Source organism: Rhinopithecus roxellana, chromosome 5 (genome assembly GCF_007565055.1).
Source record: "Rhinopithecus roxellana isolate Shanxi Qingling chromosome 5, ASM756505v1, whole genome shotgun sequence".
Lineage (NCBI taxonomy): Eukaryota > Metazoa > Chordata > Mammalia > Primates > Cercopithecidae > Rhinopithecus > Rhinopithecus roxellana.
The window spans coordinates 39,668,478-39,692,056 of NC_044553.1; the positions used below are offsets into that span (position 1 = coordinate 39,668,478).

Genomic DNA, 23,579 nt, shown 5'->3' on the forward strand with positions numbered 1-23,579 from the left:
TTGCAGTGAGCCGAGATTGCGCCACTGCACTCCAGCCTGGGCAACACAGCAAGACTCTGTCTCAAAAAAATAATAATAATATGAAAATTAGCTGGGCATGGTGGCACACGCCTATAATCTCAGCTACTCAGGTGGCTGAGGTGTGGGAATCACTTGAACCTAGGAGGCGGAGGTTGCAGTTAGCCAAGATCGCGCCATTGTACTCCAGCCTGGGCAACAGAGTGAGACGTTTTCTCAAAAAAAAATAAAAAATTCAGTCCCTTGGCCAGATGCAGTGGCTCATGCTTTATTTCCAGCAATTTGGGAGGCCAAGGAGGGTGGATCTCTTGAGGTCAGGAATTCAACAGCAGCCTGGCCAACATGGTGAAACCCTGACTCTACTGAAAATACAAAATTAGCCGGCGTGGTTGCCTGCACCTGTAATCCCAGATACACAGGTGGCTGAGGCGTGAGAATCGCTTGAACCTGAGAGGGGGAGGTGGCAGTGAGCTGAGACTGTGCCACTGCACTCCAGCCTGGGCTATAGAATGAAACTGTCTCAAAAAGAACTCAGATTCTGTCTTTTCTTTCTGCTCTACCTTCTTAGCTTGTTAACTTTTCATTCTTAGGCTTGTTGCCTTATAATTACAATTTGGCTGCCACAACTCCATACATCACATTCCATACTTAAGGATGGAAGAAAGAGAGTATACATACAAACAAATGTTTCTATTCCTTTTATGAGAGAAGCTACTTCCCCCCCTCCCACCCCCCTCCTTCCCCCCTCCCTCCCCATAGAGGTCTTCCAGAAGATTTCTGGTTATATCACATGAGCCCGAACTAAATCACACAGCTGGCCCTAACTGCAAGGGAAGTTAGAAAAAGGCATATTTGTCTTTGAACCTCTATAACAGAAAGAGAAATGGGTTTGGAACTGGCTTTAGGATTCAAGCAAGTTTATGACACATGTCTATATTACACATAAAATGCTAATTATGCTAGTTAATTACAACTGGGTGCAGGACCTTTAAAAGCTCTGGTTTAGAATACAGTTCTCCTACAACTTTGTCAGATGGTGCTGACAGTGCTCAGTTGTAGACCGATTACAACTGAAACAGTATCCATAGCCAAATCCTATCTAGAATGAAGGGAAAATTGTAATAGTGTACATAGCTGATGTCCTAAAACATTCCAGAAGCTTTAAGAGTGTAATAAGGGTCTGGTGCAGGGACTCACACCTGTAATCCCAGCACTTTGGGAGGCCAAGGCAGGAGGATCACTTGAGCCTAGGAGCACACAAGCCTGGGCAACATGGCAAAACCCCAACTCTACAAAAAAATACAAAAATCAGCAAGGCATGGTGGCATGCACCTGTAGTGCCAGTCAAAGTGGGAGGATCACTTGAGCCCGAGAGGTCGAGGCTGCAGTGAGCCATGATTCCACCACTACACTCTAGCCTGGGCAACAGAATGAGACCCTGTCTCAAAAAAAAAAAAAAAAAAAAAAAAAAAAGTGTGATAACTAGAGATCTATCTGGGGCTACCATTTTTTTAAAATAAGAAAATAGATTTTTACAAAGTATTTAAAATAGACAAGCCAATAATACTACCTAAGAGTTAACATTAAGAGACTCTATTATGATATGCCAAGTACTGAGCTTTACATGTATATGTATGTATCTAATCTCTCAACTGTCCTATCAGGTAGGTACATTCACTAATTTGCTTATAGTCACACAAGGAGAAGCTCAACCTAACTCTAGAGATCATGCCCTTAACCATATTACATTACTGTTTGTTATTTTATTTGTTCTCCTTGGTGTTTCTTATTCATTTTATGTATTTGTTATTTAATCATTCAAATTTGTAAAGTTTAACTCTTGTTTATAAATTGTAAATTGTCTTTCTCTACTTTCTTTCCATAGTATTTCCAGTTCACACAAGTCCTAAAATGGCAAAGCTGTTTCAATCATATCTTTCGAAAACTTAGAATCAGATAATCCAAATGGATTTTGTAGCTAGTTTTATGAAAGCTTTGATAACATTACAACAAACTTGTTAGGGTTTTATAAGGAAAAAAAAAAAGAACTAACCCGACAAAATAAACCACCAAAAAAGGCATCACAACACACAAGGTACAAACAACAAAAGTAGAAACATAAATATACATCTATATTAGTCCTATGTGTTCTAAATCCCTCCTCTGTTTCAACTACTGTGAGTTTGCCACCTCCACAGCACACTGGCCAAGATTACTTGTAGGCATATCATTGGTTCCCTGAATTATTGGGCTATTATTCCCCACCTCGCTCCCACACCCCGCCAAAACATTAACCCTGTTTGCTCCACACATAGCTGGTAACACACATGTGGTTAATTATACCTCAAATTATATTTGAGACTATATCTCTAGTCTCAAACTACCGTACTTAGCTTTTTATTTTAGGTTTTTATGCTTCCTTTTTTCTTTTACTGTCTTTTTCTTTACATCTTTATTATTATGTTCCCAGAAATTTAGCTCCCAAACACACATAAGATCCTTGCATACTTTCAACAATACAATGAAATCTGTATCTTCTTATCTACCCAAAAAACCATAAGCCATATGTTATACGTTATTTTCTCCTATTCTCGCCTCATGTATTATTAAAATTAGAAGTGGATTAAACTTTTTCGTAATTTTTTTTTTTTTTGAGACAGAGTCTTGCTCTATCACCCAGGCTGGAATGCAGTGGTTTGATCTTGGCTCACTGCAGCCTCAACTCTCCGGCTCAAGCGATCCTCCCACCTCAGCCTCCTAAGTAGCTGGGACTACAGGCATGTGCCACCACACCCAGCTAAGTTTTTAATTTTTTGTAGAGACGGAGTCTCACCATATTGCTCTGGCTTGAATTGAACTCCTGGGCTCAAGCAATCCAACTGCCTCAGCCTCCCAAAGTGTTGGGATTACCAGCATGAGACCTAGCACCTGGCCAGATTAAACTATTTTTTTAGTTTACTCAAAGGCAGTGTCTTCATATTGGGTTGGAAAACCAAGATGATCACATATAAGAAAGGATTTTCCTGCTTGTCTCTCCAGCTGTTTTTCCCAACTCTGGCTAATCTCTGTTTAATAATGCATCTTTCTTTAACAATTTAGAAGAAAGACAAAAACAAAAAAACTCCATGACAGCATGATCAGCTGACAGCATGATTAGCAAAGAAAACAGTGATGGAAACATACAAGCCTCTTATCTCCCTCCAATAACCTGGCAGACAACCCCACCTGGTATTTGTCCCATACTTATAACACACAAATGTTTGCTTGCTAGGTCAACTGTATTTAAACTAAAATATGACAGCTGTAAATAAGAAAATAGAATAGGTGCCATTTTTAGATTCTAACAAGCCAAAGTTCAGGTACTGCTCTCCTGAAAACTGTCACCAAAGGCAAAGAGAGAGCAGCCTCAAGACGAAATAAGAGAAAATCACTACACGGCCTGAATGATTCACGTTGAAATCAGAGGCATCAGATGGGGACTTAAGATGGATCAATAGCTTAAAAAGGTCTCAAGTGAACAATCTGTGCCATTCTCCTTCTCTAATCTCTTGGAGAAAAAAAAAAAAGAGCACAAAAAAGCTCTAAGATCTTTTAATGAGACTATTATTCCATTAATTATTTGAGGCAGTTTTTGTTTCACTAGAAGTAATTAACATAACCCTTCTACTTTCAGCTCCAGCTGCATCTGATGTCACTGCTATGGCAGTGAAGAATGAAAACCAAAGGACAACTGGCTACTTAAGGAATTAAGCTGACTAAAATGAAAACCATTCACCACAGCAGTTCCAGTACTCTGGCTGAGACTCTGTTTTTCTACATGTAGCCCACACATTCTGACCAAACTCAAATCTATGCAATTTCAAACTTAGAAAACTTTAACTGCTGCCCCACTGAAGCCATTTTCAAGCTGGAATCATGTTTAATAAACTACTCCATCTATTTCACCATATATATTTTTTAAAATAAATAATTTAGCCTCTACTCATTCAGATCTATTAAATTTCTCCAGAGTCTATCATGGTTACCTTATAAAAATCCTCTTAAACATAGCCAACAGATAAATAAGAATTTTTGGAAATGTTTAACCTTAAGGACAATATTATTTTAAGAATCTAGGTCAAGGGTCTCCCATCCCCGGGCTGCGGACCAGTATCAGTCCCTGGCCTGTTAGGAACCGGGCCTCACAGCAGGAGGTGAGTGGTGAGCTAGTGAGCAATACCGCCTGAGCTCCGCCTCCTGTCAGATCAGCAGTGGCATTAGATTCTCGTAGGAGCATGAACCCTATTATGAACTGCACATGCGAAGGATTGAGGTTGCATGCTTCTCATGAGAATCTAACTAATGCCTGATGATCTAAGGTGAAACAGTTTCATCCCAAAACCAACCATCACCATCACCACACCCGCTCCCCAGGTCTGTGGAAAAACTGTCTTCCATGAAACCAGTCCCTGGGGCCAAAAAGGTTGGGGACTACTGACCTAAGTCTAATGTATAGAATGGCACAGATTGCAAATGAGTCTTACAGATTTGTGAAACAGTCACTGACTTTCATTTAATTGTACCCCTCACTTAATCCTCAATCTAACCAGTTAAGCTGTACTATACAGGTTTTGTGCAGGTCCTTCTTAAACACACCCTAGCAGAGGCCCCAGCTCCAAAAGACAAACTGGACCTCAATGACTCCCATAGGCAGTGACTGAGGGGGCAACTTCTGCATTGTCCACAGACTATGCTCATTTTCCTGAGACTAAGGCACTGCTCCTTACACAGACTCAGAAAACTCTTCAACCCTAGGAGATGCCACCTCTGACCCAAGGGAAGTGAATGCTTTCTGAAGAACCAGGCTCCTTAAAACCCCTGGCCAGTTTCCCAGACACATTTCAGTTGTAAACTCATTATGAGAAATATTTAATTACGGAATCTGCAAACCAGGGGAGCTTATTTGAAATACATTAACTAAATAACTCCTCTTCAGATCTTTCAAGATCACAGTCTATCTCAGAGATTATTTCCCACATTACTTCTCCTGATTCAGTACATGTGTTTTTTTCTTGAATAACTGCCTCTGTTATATTTCTCCTTCCTTTAGCCTAAGTCAACCTTTCCATTTCTAAAGCCAACAGCTTCTTCTGGGCAACCAGGCTATCCTCCCATTAAATATGCATGCAAGAGCTTGACAAATCTTGAGTGCCTTTAATTACTCAGGGATAGTCTCCTCAGCTAACATGAGAATATGTAGGTTATAATACAACTCATGCTCATATGGCTTCCAAAATACTGGAATAGGAAGGGATCCTTTACCCTCTCAGGTTGGAACTAACTGGCCCACTGATTAATAATCTTAACCTATCTACCTCTGTAGTTTGGAGAATTGCCTTCTAGTAAGCTGTTGTGCCTGGCATACTCTGAGATTCCAAATACATAACTATTTTTAAGGATTTATTCCTGAGTTCTTTGATATTTCTGTTTGTTTTTTGGCCTTCTAAGATCTAACTAGATTAATCTTAACATTGATACCATAATTCACCAAGTTTTTGTACCAATATTGTTATAGTAGAAAAATGGGATGTTTTGCAATTACAGTCAAATTAATTAATGACTACAATTTATTTCTTTGCAAACAAACACGCAAAGGCTTTTGTTATCTTCAGTTTAAATGTAAACTGTCAAAAATTAGAAGTCCTTATCACAGGCGTCTGGTTGAGTAACATATGACTAATTAATGCAATATAATACTCTGAAGTCATGAAAAAAACACACTGTAGAATAACACGTATTGGCATGGGAAAACCTTCACAATATACTTCTTAGAGAAAACAATCTTGGCCGGGCGCGGTGGCTCAAGCCTGTAATCCCAGCACTTTGGGAGGCCGAGACGGGTGGATCACGAGGTCAGGAGATCAAGACCATCCTGGCTAACATGGTGAAACCCCGTCTCTACTAAAAACACAAAAAACTAGCCGGGCGACCTGGCGGGCGCCTATAGTCCCAGCTACTCGGGAGGCTGAGGCAGGAGAATGGCGTGAACCCGGGAGACGGAGCTTGCAGTGAGCTGAGATCCGGCCACTGCACTCCAGCCTGGGCGACAGAGCAAGACTCCGTCTCAAAAAAAAAAAAAAAAAAAAAAAAGAGAAAACAATCTTGCCACAAAATAGTATTCATAAAGTGAACCATTTTGCTAAAAAATATAGAGAGAGAGAGAGAGAAAAAGACAAGAAGGACATACATCAAAATATTAAGAGTATCTGAGGACAGTGAGATTACATACAATTTTTCTTTTGTATTTCAAAATGTTCCAAGATTCTACCCTGGGCATTTATTATTTTTATACTTTTTTAAATAGTTTATTTTTTTTTATTTTTATTTTTTTAATTTTTTTGAGACGGAGTCTCGCTCTGTCGCCCAGGCTGGAGTGCAGTGGCCGGATCTCAGCTCACTGCAAGCTCCGCCTCCCGGGTTCATGCCATTCTCCTGCCTCAGCCTCCCGAGTAGCTGGGACTACAGGCGCCCATCACCTCGTCCAGCTAGTTTTTTGTATTTTTTAGTAGAGACGGGGTTTCACCGTGTTAGCCAGGATGGTCTCGATCTCCTGACCTCGTGATCCACCCGTCTCGGCCTCCCAAAGTGCTGGGATTACAGGCGTGAGCCACCACACCCGGCCGGTGATAGTTTATTTTAAAGGAAAAGAGTTCCCCAGTAATTTTGCGAGTTATTTCCTATACTGTTTCACACCCATTTAATATTAGCAAAGGTAATGGAACATCTTTTGCCATAGAAGACTCTCAATTATGTTTTAATATAAGTGAGGCAGTTTTTCCAGTTGCCTTTAAAAATAGCAAAAAGAGCCAGGTGTGGTGGCTCATGCCTGTAATCCCAGCACTTTGGGAGGCTGAGGTGGGTGGATCATGAGGTCAGGAGACTGAGACCATCCTGGTAAACAGGTTGCAGTGAGCCGAGATCACACTGGTGCACTCCAGCCTGGGTGACAGAGCAAGACTCTGTCTCCACAGGAAAAGAAAAAAAAAAAAAAAGTATTCCAGATGATCGCTACACATAGTAAAGTCTGAGAAACACTAGTGTTGTGAAAGATCAAGCCAAGACAGTAGGTTTAGAAAAAGATCATAATTCTTAATCACCAGGCTACAGAATAAGCTGGCCGGGTGCGGTGGCTCCCGCCTGTAATCCCAGCACTTTGGGAGGCCGAGATGGGCAGATCACCTGAGTTCAGGGGTTCAACACCAGCCTGGCCAACATGGAGAAACCCCATCTCTACTAAAAATACAAAAATTAGCAGGGCGTGGTGCCCTGTGCCTATAATCCCAGCTACTGGGGAGGCTGAGGCAGAATAGCTTGAACCCGGGAGGCGGAGGTTGTGGTGAGCCGAGATGGCACCATTGCACTCCAGCCTGGGCAACAAAAGCAAAACTCCGTCTCAAAAAAAAAAAAAAAAGGAATAATTATTTTATTAAAAGAAAATAATTCTTTATAAGGAAAGGGAATGGTGGAAATCAGAAGAAGGCAAAGTTGGCAAGCTCCTGACTTACAATAAAGACTGAATGCCAGGAGGGAAACAGGAGAGATGAGGCAGGCCTAGGGCGAAGGCAGGTCATGCAGAGCCTGTGTATTACAGCCTCACTGCTCAAGGTGTGGTTCTCAATTCAGCAACACAGGCATCACCTGGGAGTTGTCAGAAATGCAGTGTCATGCCCCATCACAGACCTACTGAGTCAGAATCTTCCCTTTAACAAGATTCCTAGTAATTCAGATGGACACCAAAGTTCAGGAAGCATTACACTAACAAATTTATTTTCAGGACAAAATCCTATGGGGAATCATAAAGGAATTTCAAGCTAGGTAGTGGCATGATCAGATATGTGCATTACAAAGAATGAAAAAAAAATTATAGAAAGTAAGACCAAAGATTGCTTAGGAAGCTGTTTCAGGAACCAGGAAAGAATAAGGGACCAAGCCAAGCATGGTGGCTCATGCCTCTAATCTCAGCACTTCAGGAGGCCAAGGTGGGAGGATCACTTAAGCCCAGTAGTTCGAGACCAGCCTGGGCAACACAGTGAGACCCTGTTTCCAAAAAACAAAAAATTAGCTAGGTGTGGTGGCATGCAGTTACTATAGTGCCAGCTACTTGGGGGGCTGAGGCAGAAGGATTACTTAGCTCACAAGGTTGAGACTGCAGTGAGCTATGATCACGTCACTGCACTCCAGCCTGAGCAACAGAGCAAGACCCTGTCTCAAGATTAAAAAAAAAAAAAAAAAAAACAGAAAGAAAAAAAAAAAGATAAGGGCCCCAAATAAAGCAGCAACAGTACTAGGAAATGACTGATTAGGTGGGGTGAAGGGGTGCAGGGGAAGGTAAATCAAGACTATTTCTAAGTTTTGTGTTTGGGTTATTGGAGGGATATTGATGTCATTCACCAGACAGGAAAAAGAAATAACAACAATTACAGTAGCTAACATTTCTTAAGTATGTGCCAGGCATTATGCTAAGTTCTTCCCATGAACTATCTCATTTAATCCCCATAACAACCCTATGAAGTAAGTATTATCCCATCATATAGATGAAGAAACTAAGACACAGAGAAATTAAATCAGGTAGAGTAGTATGAAGAAGGAGGGAGGAGATGACAATCGATTTTGAATATGCTGGGTTTGGGGTGCTTGTGAAGATGTCCACTAGGCAGTTGTCTGTAGGGATCTAGGTTTGTAGGGAGAGCAAGCAGACTGGAAACAGGTGTGGAAGTCATCAGCACAGGGCTGGCACCTGACTCTTCAGGACTGGATCAGGCCACAGTGGGAGGGAGTGTAGGTCAAGGACAGAGCCCAGGAACGTCAATATCTAAGGTGCAATAGGAGGTAAGTGAGCTTATGAAGACAAGAAAGCAGACAGAGAGAAAAGAGAATGACAGCTGTAACAGCAACAACAGTAATAACTAATACTTGTAAGAATTTACTAAATACCGGCCGGGCGCGGTGGCTCACGCCTGTAATCCCAGCACTTTGGGAGGCCGAGGAGGGCGGATCACGAGGTCAGGAGATTGAGACCATCCTGGCTAACACGGTGAAACCCCGTCTCTACTAAAAATAGAAAAAATTAGCCGGGCGTGGTGGTGGGCGCCTGTAGTCCCAGCTACTCGGGAGGCTGAGCCAGGAGAATGGCGTGAACCCAGGAGGCGGAGCTTGCAGTGAGCCAAGATTGCGCCACTCCGCTCCAGCCTGGGCGACAGAGCAAGACTCCGTCTCAAAAAAAAAAAAAAAAAAAAAAAGAATTTACTAAATACCAGTCACTATTCTAAGCATTTCTTAATATATTATAACTGAGTCATCGTTAAAACCACATAAGGTAGGTTTTATTATCATCACTATAAAGATAAGGAAATTGAAGCATAAAGAGGTTAAGTGGCTTAAGGACACAGAGAAAGTGAATAGCAAAACCAGGATTGAAACCAAGATCCAGTATCTAGGTGTGGATTCCACGCCCTTGACTTCTGTGATGTACTGCCTCGCTTTCAGGACCCTGGGAGGGGTGGAAGGCAAGGAAGGAAACAGTTGCAACAAAGCCCTCAGAATAGCATCTGGCCTACAGTAAAGCCTCAGTCAATATTAATCACTATTACTTGATAATTTACTGCCATGGAACCACACATTTGACTGAGCCACAGTTTTTAGAAGAAAACAAGTAATAACTATATAAGGTTAAAAAAAAATCAAGGTTTTAGTGGAGGAAGAAAAGCAACTTCCAAGGCTGCTAAGGCTTTCAACTCAGTTTCCTATGCCTTTAATGTCTAAGGCTCCACACAATCAACCCCTGTCCCGGTCTGTGGCTACTGCCGTGATTCTAGTCCTTTGGAAGGGCTGCTATGCACAGCAATGACCTGAAGGCCTCACTAATCCCAAAACACTTTCTTACTGCTATAAAGATTCCATTCTAGGGCGCTCCTTTAGCATTGGGCATATTTTGCTCCATTCTAATTGTGTTACAAAGCAGGTAGTTGATGCTGAAGGACTCTCAGGTTCTCAACTGTCCCCGAAAGCAAATGCATAGCCTCCTCCAGACACTGTTAATTTGTTCTAATTAGGAGGACATGTCTACTATGTCCTGATAACATATTATCAGGTAATTTTCAAACTAAAATTATATCATGTATAATAATTCAGAAGCTTCATATTTTTTCTCTTTTTAAAATTCTTTCTAGTTCAATTATTCTCTCTGGCACAGATTCATCCAAGATCAAGAAACAGAGTGAATAAAACCAACAATAATGACAATGGTCAGAAAAAGAAGCAGTCTCAATTTCCAAAAGGTTAAATTTTTGAAATGAACTTATATGTTTCTAGTCTAAGAAAATTTCTCAAAACAGAATAAAGATATTAAAAGGCAGAAAGCATCTTCTAGAAGTGGGACATCTGGTCACCCTATCCCCTCAGGCAATGCACATAAAGAGTGCTATTTTTAAAATGAAGTGAATGTGAATGCCCTATCCTGCATAAATACAAATGCTAATTATTGCTACGGAGATTTGAATTCTATAATTAACTAAAACTGACTAAGCAGACTTATGAACAAAGATGCTCACCATAGCATATCACTTCCATTAGTGAAAAATGCCCAGCAGTAAATACATTTTGGTATACCCAGATGATTGAATATCATGCGGCCATTAAAAATATTTTCAATGGGCTGGGCACGGTGGCTCACACCCGTAATCCCAGCACTTTGGGAAACTGAGGTGGGCAGATCACCTGAGGTCAGGAGTTCAAGACCAGCCTAGCCAACATGGTGAAACCGTCTTTACTAAAAATACAACTTAGCCAGGCATGGTGGCAGGCGCTTGTAATCCCAGCTACTCCGGGCACCTGTAATCCTAGCTACTCCAGAGGCTGAGGCCGGAGTATTACCTGAACCTGGGAGGCAGAGGTTGCAGTGAGCTGAGATCGTGCCAATGCGCTCCAGCCTGGGCAACAAGAGCGAAACTTCGTCTCAAAACATACATACACAGATATATTTTTTCAACGAATATTTATTGATATAAATTCTCACAATACATATTAAGTTTAAAAATTATTTTAAAAATCATTACCACTTGTGAATATAGACAAAAGACTTAAAATCAATAGTTGACAATGATTATTTCTAGGTGGCATAGTTTATTTTAACTTTCTTCCTTTATATGTTCTGCATTATTCAAATAATCCAGATTAGCTACAAGGCATCACTTCTATAAGCAGAAAAATAATGCTTATAAATCAACTTTTTAAAAAAGTTTTCCCAATTAATCCTAATTTCCCAATTAACTTCTTCTTCCTTGTTCTTACCCTAGTTGAAGGCTTATCATCTAGTTTAGTGGTTTCAAGGGTATGTGTGATTCTCCCCCATCCCCACCACCCCAAGAGATATCTAGCAATGTCTGTAGGCAATATTGGTTGTCACAACTAGGGATGTTGGGTGCTACTGGATCTCGTAGATAAAGGTCAGAGATTTGGCTAAACATACTACAATACACAGGAGAGCCACCCCTCCCACAAAAAAAAAAAAAAAGAATTATCTAGCCTACTATCAGTGGTGCAGAGGTTGAGAAATTTTCGTCGAGGATGAAAAAAATTAGTATAAACAGTACGAGTGGGTTAAAATGCAATAGTAACTCTAAGGGGCTTAACTTTTTCATTTCTAAAATAAGAAATGCACATTCTGACTTTATGAAAATTTAATCTAGGTTGTGGACCAAAATTCCTTATTATTAAGATATACATTTCCCAATTTTACAGACGTCTCCAGAAGAATTCTGCTCCCAACCCAACCATGCTGCTTATCAAACTAGAAGTAAGATTTTTTTTTTTCTGAGTTTAAGCATAGAGAGACCAACCCTGTGTAAAAGTTGTTTAAGTACTGGCAGAAAAATGTTTTAAGGTGAGATCATATCTTTAAAGGAATATCCAGTCATCTTACTGTAATGTAGACCAGTATGGTAAGCTAAAAAACTAAGGTTGAACTAGTCTAGTCTAACTAGTCTAACACAAAAGTGTTTGTTTGAAACACACTCACATACACAGAAAATGATTTATGCAAACTTGTAAAAAATTACTTTGTGATGTCAGATCAGGGAGTGGTAATAAAGCAAAAGCAAAAATGAAGTTCCCTCCTCAATCTAAGTTATGAAGAAAAGACTCACTCTTTTTTTTTTATTTATTTATTTTTTTTTTTTTTTTTGAGACGGAGTCTCGCTCTGTTGCCCAGGCTGGAGTGCAGTGGTGCCGTGCCATCTCCGCTTACTGCAAGCTCCGCCGCCTCCTGGGTTCACCCCATTCTCCTGCCTCAGCCTCCCCAGTAGCTGTGACTACAGGCGCCCGCCACCACACCCGGCTAATTTTTTTGTATTTTTGGTAGAGACGGGGTTTCACTGTGTTAGCTAGGATGGTCTCAATCTCCTGACCTCATGATCTGCCTGCCTGGGCCTCCCAAAGTGCTGGGATTACAGGCATGAGCCACCGCACCCGGCAAAAGATTCACTCTTTAGTAACCTATTTTATTCCATTATAGGAGTAGGGTGTATATATACTTGGTTATAACAAATCACAACAGGGCAGAAGGGGTGGGTAGATAAAATTAAATAGTAGGGGGATAAAGAAGATGAACAGGTGGGAGGAAGAGAACAGAAGACAGACTACCACCAGACATGAACACGGGATGATGGACAGACAAAAAGAAATTTTGCACAATTCTGCTTCCCGGGCTCAAGCAAATCTCCTGCCTCAGCCTCCCGAGTAGCTGGGATTACAGGCACACGCCACCATGCCCGGCTAATTTTTGTATTTTTAGTAGAAAATTTCACCATGTTAGCCAGGCTGGTCTCAAGCTCCTGACCTCATGATCTGCCTGCCTTGGCCTCCCAAAGCGCTGGGATTACAGGCGTGAGCCACCGCACCTGGCCTGGCTTTTATTTTTCAATCCAAAATAATTCTGTAGGGGAAAGACACCTAATGTCCCCTGGTCAAGAAAAATCTCCCATTCTTCTGCTCAAAGATCAGAAAAGAAGGGGTAGAATTCAATGACTATCATTTTCGGTGACCTATTCATAGCCGACAGGCACTGAGGGTAGTTGTTTATTTTGTCTACCTAGCACTTTTCCTTCCAATGGCGAACAGCTCACAGCCATCCTATGAGGTTGGAGTGAAACTATCAATCATGGTGCGCTGTCCTCCCCCAGGCCTCTGGGGTGAGCACAGACTTGACCACTCATGGTGCTCCTCTCCTACTGCCTAGAGGCCACAGTGAAAGAAGGCACGTGACCAGAATTCCTCTCTGAGGCTCTCTTCCTCCAGCCCCAGTACTGTAAGATCACGTGATCTACAGGTGCCACTGACCATCTTTTCACCCCTAAAAAGAGCTGTCCTGAGGATGAAACCAATGTCAGACAGCATGTGAAAGTCAGTGAAGAGAGCCCCAAAGACCATGTCTGAGCCTTGATTCCAGCCATGCCTAGATTTTTAAGTCACATGAGCAAATAAACTCCTTTTTGGCTTGAGTTGGGTTTCTGTTTCTTCCAACTAAAACAGCTATGGCTGGTAAACTGATTGACACTGTTAAAGAGAGGTTTGGTAAGTCAGTGTGCCAAATCTCTCATCCATAAATTACCCAGGCCCTCTCTATTTACATCCTGTATCTCAGCTAATATCATAACTTGAGGTAATGACTTTCAGAAATGTAAAACTTAAAGTTGAAAGTAGAAATTCATTTAAAATGGCATATATTGATTTGTTTCAAGATCTAAAACATATCCCTACTAAACTGAGATTTGATGTTACAAACTTCCACTATTCTGGATGTCAAATAGTATACTGTAGGGCTGGGCACGGTGGCTCATGCCAGTAATCCCAGCACTTTGGGAGGCCGAGGCAGGCGGATCATGTGGTCAGGAGTTCGAGACCAGCCTGACCAATATTGTGAAGCCCTATCGCTACTAAAAATACAAAAATTAGCCAGGGGTGGTGGCACATACCTGTAGTCCCAGCTACTTGGGAGGCTGAGGCAGAAGAATCACTTGAACCCAGGAGGCAGAGGTTGAAGTGAGCCGAGATGGTGCCACTGCACTCCAGCCTGGGTGACAGAGCGAGACTCCATCTCAAAAACAAAAAAAACCACTCTACTGTATTCCCAGCTCACCTTCATCTTTCTAAACTAGAGAGTTCTACACTTTTAATCTGTCTAGCCTCTTCACTGCCCTGATCATTTTACTTCTCCTATTCTGAAATTTCTCTGGTTTCCGGTATATTTATCAAGAAGTAGAAACACCAACCACACACGCAGGATTCCTGGCCAGGTCTATATGTTTTTGTATATGTGACAAAAGATGGACAAAAACCTATCTTTTTTGTGCATGCAGTCTCCCTCTAGTCCAGCATCTTGCCCACATTTTTGGCCACAGAAATACATTAGGCCAAAGGAGGTAGACACATGGTCCTCACGAACATTCATGAATACTTAGTGCATTATGTACAATGCACTTCTCCCTTGATTTCAATCAAATTTAGAATCATTATTTTGAAATCAAAAAATAATTACATCATCCCTAAGTTTTACAATTGGCAAAAGCCTTTGCTGTACAGGGAGATACTTAATGCTAATGTCTGCTAGTTAAAAAGAATTCCAAGTGAGGAGGGCTTAGAAGAGAAATGGAGAATGCCTGGGGCATGAAGAAGCCAGGGATAAGTTTCTGCAAAGTTTAGGTTGTATCAGCACAAACTCAGACTGACGTTACAACCAAGACAGATGGGGAAGAGGAACTGTTAAAGGGCAAAATTAACCAAAGGGCATTTCAGAAGGCATCAAAGGCAGACATCATTAATAAAGGCAAAGTGGTCAGTGTGTGAACGAAAGATTAAACAAAAGTCATTTAAACTCCTTTTACATCCACTTCCGCCTCCCACTGAAAATGAAACTCCACAGCCATGACCTCCAATGCCAGGCCTTTGTAGTAAGTATCTCTATTGGTTGGGCTAAGGTGGAACCATAGCATTCATTTCCGAAAAACCAAAAAGAAAAAACTTCCTTCTGCCCTAATGAGCAAGCATAACTCCAGTAAACTCCTTGAAGATGTTGGGGAAGATAAGAGACTAAGCACAAGGGAACTTTAGGGGTGATGGAAATGTTCTGCATCTTGTTTGTGGTGGTGGTTACATGACAGAATATATGTCAAAACTCATCAAACTGTACACTTAAAATGAGGGACTTTTCATGTATATTATACCTCAATAAAGTTGATGCAAGATTGGGAGTGGGGTGGTGCTGGGGAGGAAAGGACAACTCCCCAGGAAGACAAATAGAACAAGTCTAGGAAGACCACTGTAGGATGGAGGACATGCCTTCGGGTGGGGTGGAAGAAGTGGAATTGCTCATGTAATATTTTGCCTACGGCCAGACCTTACTCCATAGATCAGTCAGAAGTTTATACTTCCAGCAGTACCTCGTACTTCACTGGGAATTGCCTGAAGTGAAGACAAATACAACCAAGTCTATCCTCTAGTGGACCACGTACTCCTGAATTCTCCCAATGGAGGCAAAATTCATCATAAAACAAAAAACAGAGAAACTAAATTACCTTCTGAGGTAAGAAGTAAGGCAGATCATCTCTCCCCTCCCACATTCTCCCCTACACATTCCCTGTCACCCCTCCCCTGAGGTTGTTCTTAAATCCCTGGAAGCCCATTCATAAACCTTCCTCCAGTTCTCTTTCATTATTTAAAAAAAAAAAAAGCTAAAAGTACCAGTAAGATTCAAACTATGTGACGGCAGCAATTCTCATTAGAATCAGAACCTCTCTGTAATAGTTTCTGGGCAATACACAAAACTTTCACACTTCAAGAAACAGTAACAAATTTCAAGGGGAAACAATGGGCATTTTGCTTTGTCAAGCTGTGTAAAGAAGTATTTCTTAAGAAGTAAGATTCGGCCGGGTGCAGTGGCTCAAGCCTGTAATCCCAGCACTTTGGGAGGCCGAGGCGGGTGGATCACAAGGTCAGGAGATCGAGACCCTCCTGGCTAACACGGTGAAACCCCGTCTCTACTAAAAATACAAAAAACTAGCCGGGCGCGGTGGCGGGTGCCTGTAGTCCCAGCTACTCGGAGGCTGAGGCGGGAGAATGGCGTAAACCCGGGAGGCGGAGCTTGCAGTAAGCCGAGATCGCGCCACTGCACTCCAGCCTGGGCGACACAGCGAGACTCCGCTCTCAAAAAAAAAAAAAAAAAAAAAGAAAGAAAGAAGTAAGATTCAAGTTCCACAGAGGAAGTCAAAATTTGTGATGAAGCAGGAATTAACTTTCAGTTTCCAAGGCTGGAGCTACTGGTATTATTTCAACCTACTCCTGCTCCTTCCCATCCTATATGTAATCCATCTCGGAGAGACCTGTCTCTCAAATTTGTCCTCTTCTTTCCCACACCTTCTGCCCCTGCCTCAGTCCACCAGACCTTCATCACTTCACACTTTGTTTCCTGAAAGTTTCCTGGTCTCCCTAGCTCCCAGTTATATTACTCATCCTGTTCAACATGCCTGAAAATGTGTTTACTTGTTTAACCACATCTTTATACCCTGCTTCGTCCCTACAAGTGGACTAATCATGCCAAACCATTATTTTCATTCCATCCCTCCCCTGTTTAAGTATTCATTCAACAAATATTCAATGAGCAGCTATTCTGTGTAAGACACTGTGCTAGGCTCTACAGGAGGTAAACAAAACAGCATCTCAGGAGGCTTACAGTATGGTGGGAGTGGTAAACATATACACAGATACAGTAACCATAATAAGACAGAAACATGTTTGGGACATTAAGATAGAGAAAAAGAGTACTAGTGGAAGTTCCAAATCTGAGCTATCAGCTGGATGTCAATTGAAATTAGAATTGATATAGAAAAAGTCGAATATGAAAGACAAGAAAAAAAGATATGGAGGTTTCCAAGCTGAGGAACTAGGAGAACAGCAATGCCTTTAACAGGCCTAGGAACACCAGGAGGAAATTCAAATGGAAAGGGCGTGACAGGAGACTTGAGGACAGCTAATGTCCTTGCCAAACTCCGAGTCAGGGCACATGATCAGAGATGAGATTTCTGTTCCTCTTTAAGATGTTGAAAGCAGTCTGAGAAATACAGTCTCAACATGAAACTATTAGAATTTCCAGGATCAATAGTTTGAAGAGACAGTGCCATAGAATATAAAAGTGGATCTATCCCAGAAAAAATCTAGGCCATGTGGCTCCTGTACATATGAGAGGATATGTTGGGAATCGAAAGTTACACATATACAATCTACCAACCTTAAGAGCAGTTTCATCTAGGCAAGTTAACATGCTTTGCAATGTGGAATTTTAGATTGTCTTTGCACTGTTACAATACTCAGCATCTTAGCACACATGGGAACCTCCTAATCAAACAGCTTCAGGTAAAAACAAAACAGAAAAGTAAACAAAAAAATTTAAACTTTTTTAAAATTAAAAATAAGCCAGGCATGGTGGCTCATGTCTGTAATCTCAACACTTTGGGTGGCCGAGGCAGGAGGATCACTTGAGCTGAGGAGTTAGAGACCAGCCTGGGCAACATAGCAAGACCCTGTCTCTATAAAAAGTACAAAAATTAGCTGGGTGTGGTGGCACGTGCCTGTAGATTCAGCTACCCAGGAAGGTGAGGTGGGAGGATGGCTTGCGCCTGGGAGGTCGATACTGCAGTGAACCATGTTCACACCACTGGACTCCAGCCTGGACAACAGAGCAAGACCCTGACTCTAAATAAATAAATAAATAAATAGGCTGGATGTGGGGAGCTCATGCCTGTAATCCCACACTATTGGAGGTGGAAGCAGGAGGATCACTTGAGTCCAGGAGTTTAAGACCAGCCTGGGCAACATACTGAGACCATCTCTAGAAGAAATTTAAAAATTAGCTGGGTGCATAACTGTGGTCCCAGTTACTCTTGAGGCTGAGGTGGGAGGATAGCTTGAACCCAGGAGTTAAAGGCTACAGTGAGCCATGTTCACTTTCACTGCACTCCAGCCTGGGTGACACAGTGAGACTCTGTCTCAAAAAAAAAAAATTTAAAAATTAAAAAAATAAAAATAAAAACCGCTTCAGGTAATCTTGACCATTCTACAGCATTTATGGTGCTATCCATGGTGTCTGGGAACATGATGAGAGGAGGAATAGCATGCCATTCATTATAACGCTGCCAGTAATCCTTCTAGGTCTAACTGATAAACCCCACTCCACAAATGTAGAATTGCTTCTAGTTATCAAAAGCACTTATGGGTGATGTATGATATAAATATCCACTGACAAGTCAAGACCAGCAAATATTTTCAAAATCAGAAGCAATGAGATATCATAGTTTCCTTCAATTCTTTTGGGAGTAAGGCAGGTTGACCCACAAACAAATCAACATACTACTGTGTGAATAAACCAAAAACCATTGAATAGTACACTTTAAATGGTGAATTATATGGTATAAGACTCACATTTCAATAAAGCTGTTATTTTTAAAAATCAACAAAACATGTTTTAACCAAAATATTAGTTTCCAGAAATGTATCCCAAGAACCTAGCTATTGCCCTCAAAACGTTTATACTGCAGGAAATTTTGACAAAATGAAAGCCTTGTTAAATTGCTGTGACAAAACCATTATCATTCTGGCTAAAAAGAAGAAACTGAACAGTCTCTTGTCCTTCACTGTAATAGGAACTGATCTGTATCACACATCAAAATCTGCCCTTAAGATCTGAATGACGGCCGGGCGCGGTGGCTCAAGCCTGTAATCCCAGCACTTTGGGAGGCCGAGACGGGTGGATCACGAGGTCAGGAGATCGAGACCATCCTGGCTAACATGGTGAAACCCTGTCTCTACTAAAAAATACAAAAAACGGCCGGGCGCGGTGGCTCAAGCCTGTAATCCCAGCACTTTGGGAGGCCGAGACGGGCGGATCACGAGGTCAGGAGATCGAGACCATCCTGACTAACACAGTGAAACCCCGTCTCTACTAAAAATACAAAAAAAAAAAACTAGCCGGGCGAGGTGGCGGGCGCCTGTAGTCCCAGCTACTCGGGAGGCTGAGGCGGGAGAATGGCGCAAACCCGGGAGGCGGAGCTTGCAGTGAGCTGAGATCCGGCCACTGCACTCCAGTCCGGGCGACAGAGCGAGACTTCGCCTCAAAAAAAAAAAAAAAAAAAAAAAAAAAAAATACAAAAAACTAGGCCGGGCGCGGTGGCTCAAGCCTGTAATCCCAGCACTTTGGGAGGCCGAGACGGGCGGATCACGAGGTCAGGAGATCGAGACCATCCTGACTAACACGGTGAAACCCCGTCTCTACTAAAAAATACAAAAACCCGGGAGGCGGAGCTTGCAGCAGTCCGGGCGACAGAGTGAGACTCCGCCTCAAAAAAAAAAAAAACAACAACTAGCCGGCCGAGGTGGTGGGTGCCTGCCTGTAGTCCCAGCTACTGAGGAGGCTGAGGCAGGAGAATGGTGTAAACCCGGGAGGCGGAGCTTGCAGTGAGCTGAGATCCGGCCACTGCACTCCAGCCTGGGCCACAGAGCGAGACTCCGTCTCAAAAAAAAAAAAAAAACTAGCCGTGCGAGGTGGTGGGCGCCTGTAGTCCCAGCTACTCGGGAGGCTGAGGCAGGAGAATGGCGTAAACCCGGGAGGCAGAGGTTGCAGTGAGCTGAGATCCGGCCACTGCACTCCAGCCTGGGTGACACAGCGAGACTCCGTCTCCAAAAAAAAAAAAAGATCTGAATGACATTTTTTTAAAGGGTACTTTTCAGATTTAACCACAATGTTAAATACCATAATTATGGCATGTCACTAATACATCTTTCCTTGTAATCTATCCTAGAACTTCCTTCCTATAATCCTTTGCAAGGGGAAGATCCTTGTGCTTATCCACTGATAATACTTCTAATGATTTTCCTATTCCTCTAGTAATTACAATAGTAGCTTTTATTTCTGGAATCAGCCCAATCTTCCCCATGTCCCAACCCATTCCCTAACTTCTACTAATAAGGTTATTTATGTCCCTATAGATTCAAAGTGGGTCAAGAATGTAAGAAGCAGACTGTGAGCATGTTGAGGGAAAGGACTGTATCTTGTTCACTGTTAGATCCTCTAAATATTAAGCAAAGTACCTGGCACATAGGATGCCTGATATCTATTTCCGCTTGCCATTAAGCTAAGGCCCATTCACAAAAAGAATTAGCCAACAACCAACCAAGTAACCAGGCTATTAATTAGGCATAAGTGTATTTAGAAAAAGGCAGTGTAATCCCCAACTTCAGTCTTGATCTCTAAGCCATTCTGTTTTAAAATGACAAAGAGGTTAAAAAAAAAAATTTTTTTGAGACATGTTCTTGCTCTTTTGCGCAGAATGGAGTGCAGTGGTACAATCATGGCTCACTGCAGCCTCAACCTCCCAGGCTCAAGCGATCTTCCTGCCTCAGCTGATCCTCCTGCCTCAGCTCTTGAGTAGCTGGGACCATGGGCATGACTACCACGCCCAGTTCATTTTTTAATTTTTTTTTTTTTTTTTTTTTTTTTTTTTTTTTTTGAGACCGAGTTTCCCTCTTGCTGCCCAGGCTCGAGTGCAATGCGCAACCTCTGTTCACTGCAACCTCCGCCTTCCAGGTTCAAGCGATTCTCCTGCCTCTGCCTCCTGAGTAGCTGGGATTACAGGCATGCGCCACCACGCCCAGCTAATTTTCTATTTTTAGTAGAGATGGGGTTTTGCCAAGTTGGTCAAGATGGTCTCGAACTCCTGACCTCAGGTGATCCACCCACCTCGGCAACGTGTTGGGATTACAGGCGTGAGCCATCGTGACCAGCCTAATTTTTTAATTTTTTGTAGAGACCGGGTCTCACTATGTTTCTCAGGCTGTTAAAAGGTAAATTTTAAAATAGATTGTGATAAAGCTGTGACAGAAGCCCAAAACTTTACCATTTATAAATCATAACATCTTTTCCATTTTTTCTCTCAAATCATCTTGGGGGGGAAAAGCGTTCAAAATCCAACAACAATTTATTATCCTATCAGTCTCTAGTCAAGCAGCCTACTATTAGGTGGCTCAAAGATGACTGCTCACCATATACAATGAGGGGTGTCCAATCTTTTGGCTTCCCTGGGCCACATTGGAAGAACTGTGTTTGGCCACACATAAAATACATTAATGATAAATGATGAGCTTAAAAAAAATTGCAAAAAAAAAAAAAATCTCAGGTTTTAAGAAAGTTTACGAATTTGTGTTGGGGCACAGTCAAAGCGGTCCTGGGCCCGGATGTGGCCCACGGGCTGCGGGTTGGACAAACTTGATGTAGAAGTGGAGGGGAGGGGCTACACAAAGTAACCAAGGAATGTTTACAGACTGATTATCTCTTCATGTGAAAATGATTTTGATATTTCTTAATATCAACCTCATAAGTTCCTTATAAGGATTATGAGTTTATATTTTTAAAACGCTTAAAACAGTACCTGGCACATAGTAAGCACCATATTAAGTGTCTGTCAAGTTACTTTTAATCAGTTTCCAATTGCATTCGTTCATACATTAGAGATCTGCAATGCCTAAAGAAATTACCAGGTTGAGAGAGAAGTTCCAATTGGATAGCCCTTAAACCTAAAACTAGAAAGAGGTCTCAGAGAATGTTTCATGCAAGTTCCTCATTTCATGGTTGAAGAAATTAATCATATATCTCATATTTGCAGAGAAATTCATAGGTTACAAAAAGCTTTCACAACTATTATTGTCTAATTATCAGAACAGCTTGTAAGGGATGAAAGGCAAGTATAATTAACTCTATTTACTCATGAGGAAATCGAACCAGAAATGTTAAGTGACTTGTCCAAGGTCACAGTGAGTAAGTGAAAAGGTCCCGGCTTGAATCCAGGTCTCTCGATGCCCAGTCCAGACTTCTTTCCTCTGTAAAACACACTGCAACTTGGGCCCTGGACTTGAGTCACATTTGGAAACAATGATTCCAGTGATTACAGGACCCTAAATGAAAATTCTATTGCAAATGTTAATGTGAAAAGGCAACTCTATTAACTGCATGTAGAAGTAATCAATAGTTGGCAAAATATCTACCTACACATGGGTGTATAGTATAAAATGCCATAATTACATATATTCACAAAGGTCATCACAAATCTGCACAGCACTCAAGTGACAGTTCTCCATAATAGGCCATTCAGAGATTGCCAGACCCTGAGAATATTGATGTCAGTCTAAGAAAAGACTGCCACTTCCCTTAAATCAAACCCAGAAGGGAAAGGTTTGCCCCAGAGGATGTGAAGACATGGAGCCTAACAAGGCTCTGCGGGATTACACGCAGGTTGCAAACTCCCAGCGACAAATGAGTACCGACCCTCCCAGCCGGTGAATCAGCTCGCGTTCATCCGGCAACATCTTTCCCCGGGGCTCGCCACCCCCAGCGCAGCTAAACCGGGGAGCTAAAGGTGATACGGCCACCGTTTGTAGGATTCAAAATAGCCTCACAGAAAGGCTGGCTGGCGGTACAAGCAGCACTGCATACCAACACAAGACGTTATTTTAAGCGCGTGTCCCCATGAGAGAAACCATCCGATCTACCGGAGCAAGCATCTCCCACCCGCCGGGAATTTTCCAAAGCCAAGCAGGAGCGGAGGCACGCCCGCCCTGCTAAATCCACATGGGCCCCCTTTCCACTCGGAAGCCCGCTCTGCCCCCAGCTCCAGCAGCGCGGCAGGAGCCTGGGAGACCCCCGAGGCGGGCCTCCCTCCGCCGCCTTAACCATCTCGCCCGAAAAGAGGAAAGTGCTGCAGCGGGCGACCGGCGGGTAGGGCCGAGGGTTCTGAAGCGCTGAAGGGGGTGGCGCTGGCCCCGCCGCTCCCGCCCCCTCCCCAGCCTGACAGCTGGCGGCGAGGGCCGCGCGGCCCCAGTCCTCGACGCCGGCCACGGGGCGCCTTACCTTTGTGTAGAGCTCCGACGCAGCCATGGCGGGCTCCGCGCGCCTACGCCCCCCGCCTGTGCGGAGGCCGCACCTCGCCTGGGCGGCCGTCCGCGCGGACTAGGAAGCGCCCGCAGCCGCCGGCGGGGAGCAGGGCAGGGCCGGGCGGGGCCGGGCGGGGCGGGGCGCCTCAGGCGCTGGCGGCCCGCGGGGGCCTCGCCATCACTCCCGGGCTCGCGGCGAGCAGCCGCGAGCGCTCCACCTGCCCGGGGTCCTGGGGGTCGCCGCCGCCGCTGCCGCAGCCACCTCGGCGGCCCGCGATGCTGCCGCCGCCGCAGCCGCCGCCCTGTGCATTATGGGAGCGGGAGGAGGCTGCGCTCCAGCGGGGCCACCGCGGCTGCTCTGGGCTCTCTCAGGCTCACGCTGCCTCCCAACGGCTGCGAGCACAGAGCATCATCATCATCAGCCTGCCAGCCGGCGCCGCCGCCGCCTCCCGCGCTACCGAGGCCCGGAAACCCGCCCGGGACACTGGCCCCGAGGGCGCGGCACACCCCGGGCGCACGCCCCGAAGCGAGCCCGGGACTCTGCTGCGAAGCCT

The 23,579-nt window shown here is 43.3% G+C and overlaps 1 protein-coding gene across 4 annotated transcripts in view; it reads right to left on the minus strand.

Annotated features, from left to right (window-relative positions):
* The window catches only part of MYO5A (myosin VA), a 223,667-nt gene extending 200,372 nt beyond the window's left edge, over positions 1 to 23,295 (minus strand). For 2 of the 4 annotated variants that reach the window (XM_030930346.1, XM_030930345.1), the window contains exon 1: positions 23,003 to 23,097. In XM_030930346.1, coding sequence (XP_030786206.1) covers positions 23,003 to 23,029 — 27 coding nt within the window. In that variant the 5' untranslated portion in view covers positions 23,030 to 23,097. Of the gene's footprint in view, positions 1 to 23,002 lie in introns of all 4 variants that reach the window. The other 2 variants (XM_030930343.1, XM_030930344.1) reach the window with 2 other exon arrangements.
* Between the last annotated feature and the right edge of the window lie 284 nt (positions 23,296 to 23,579).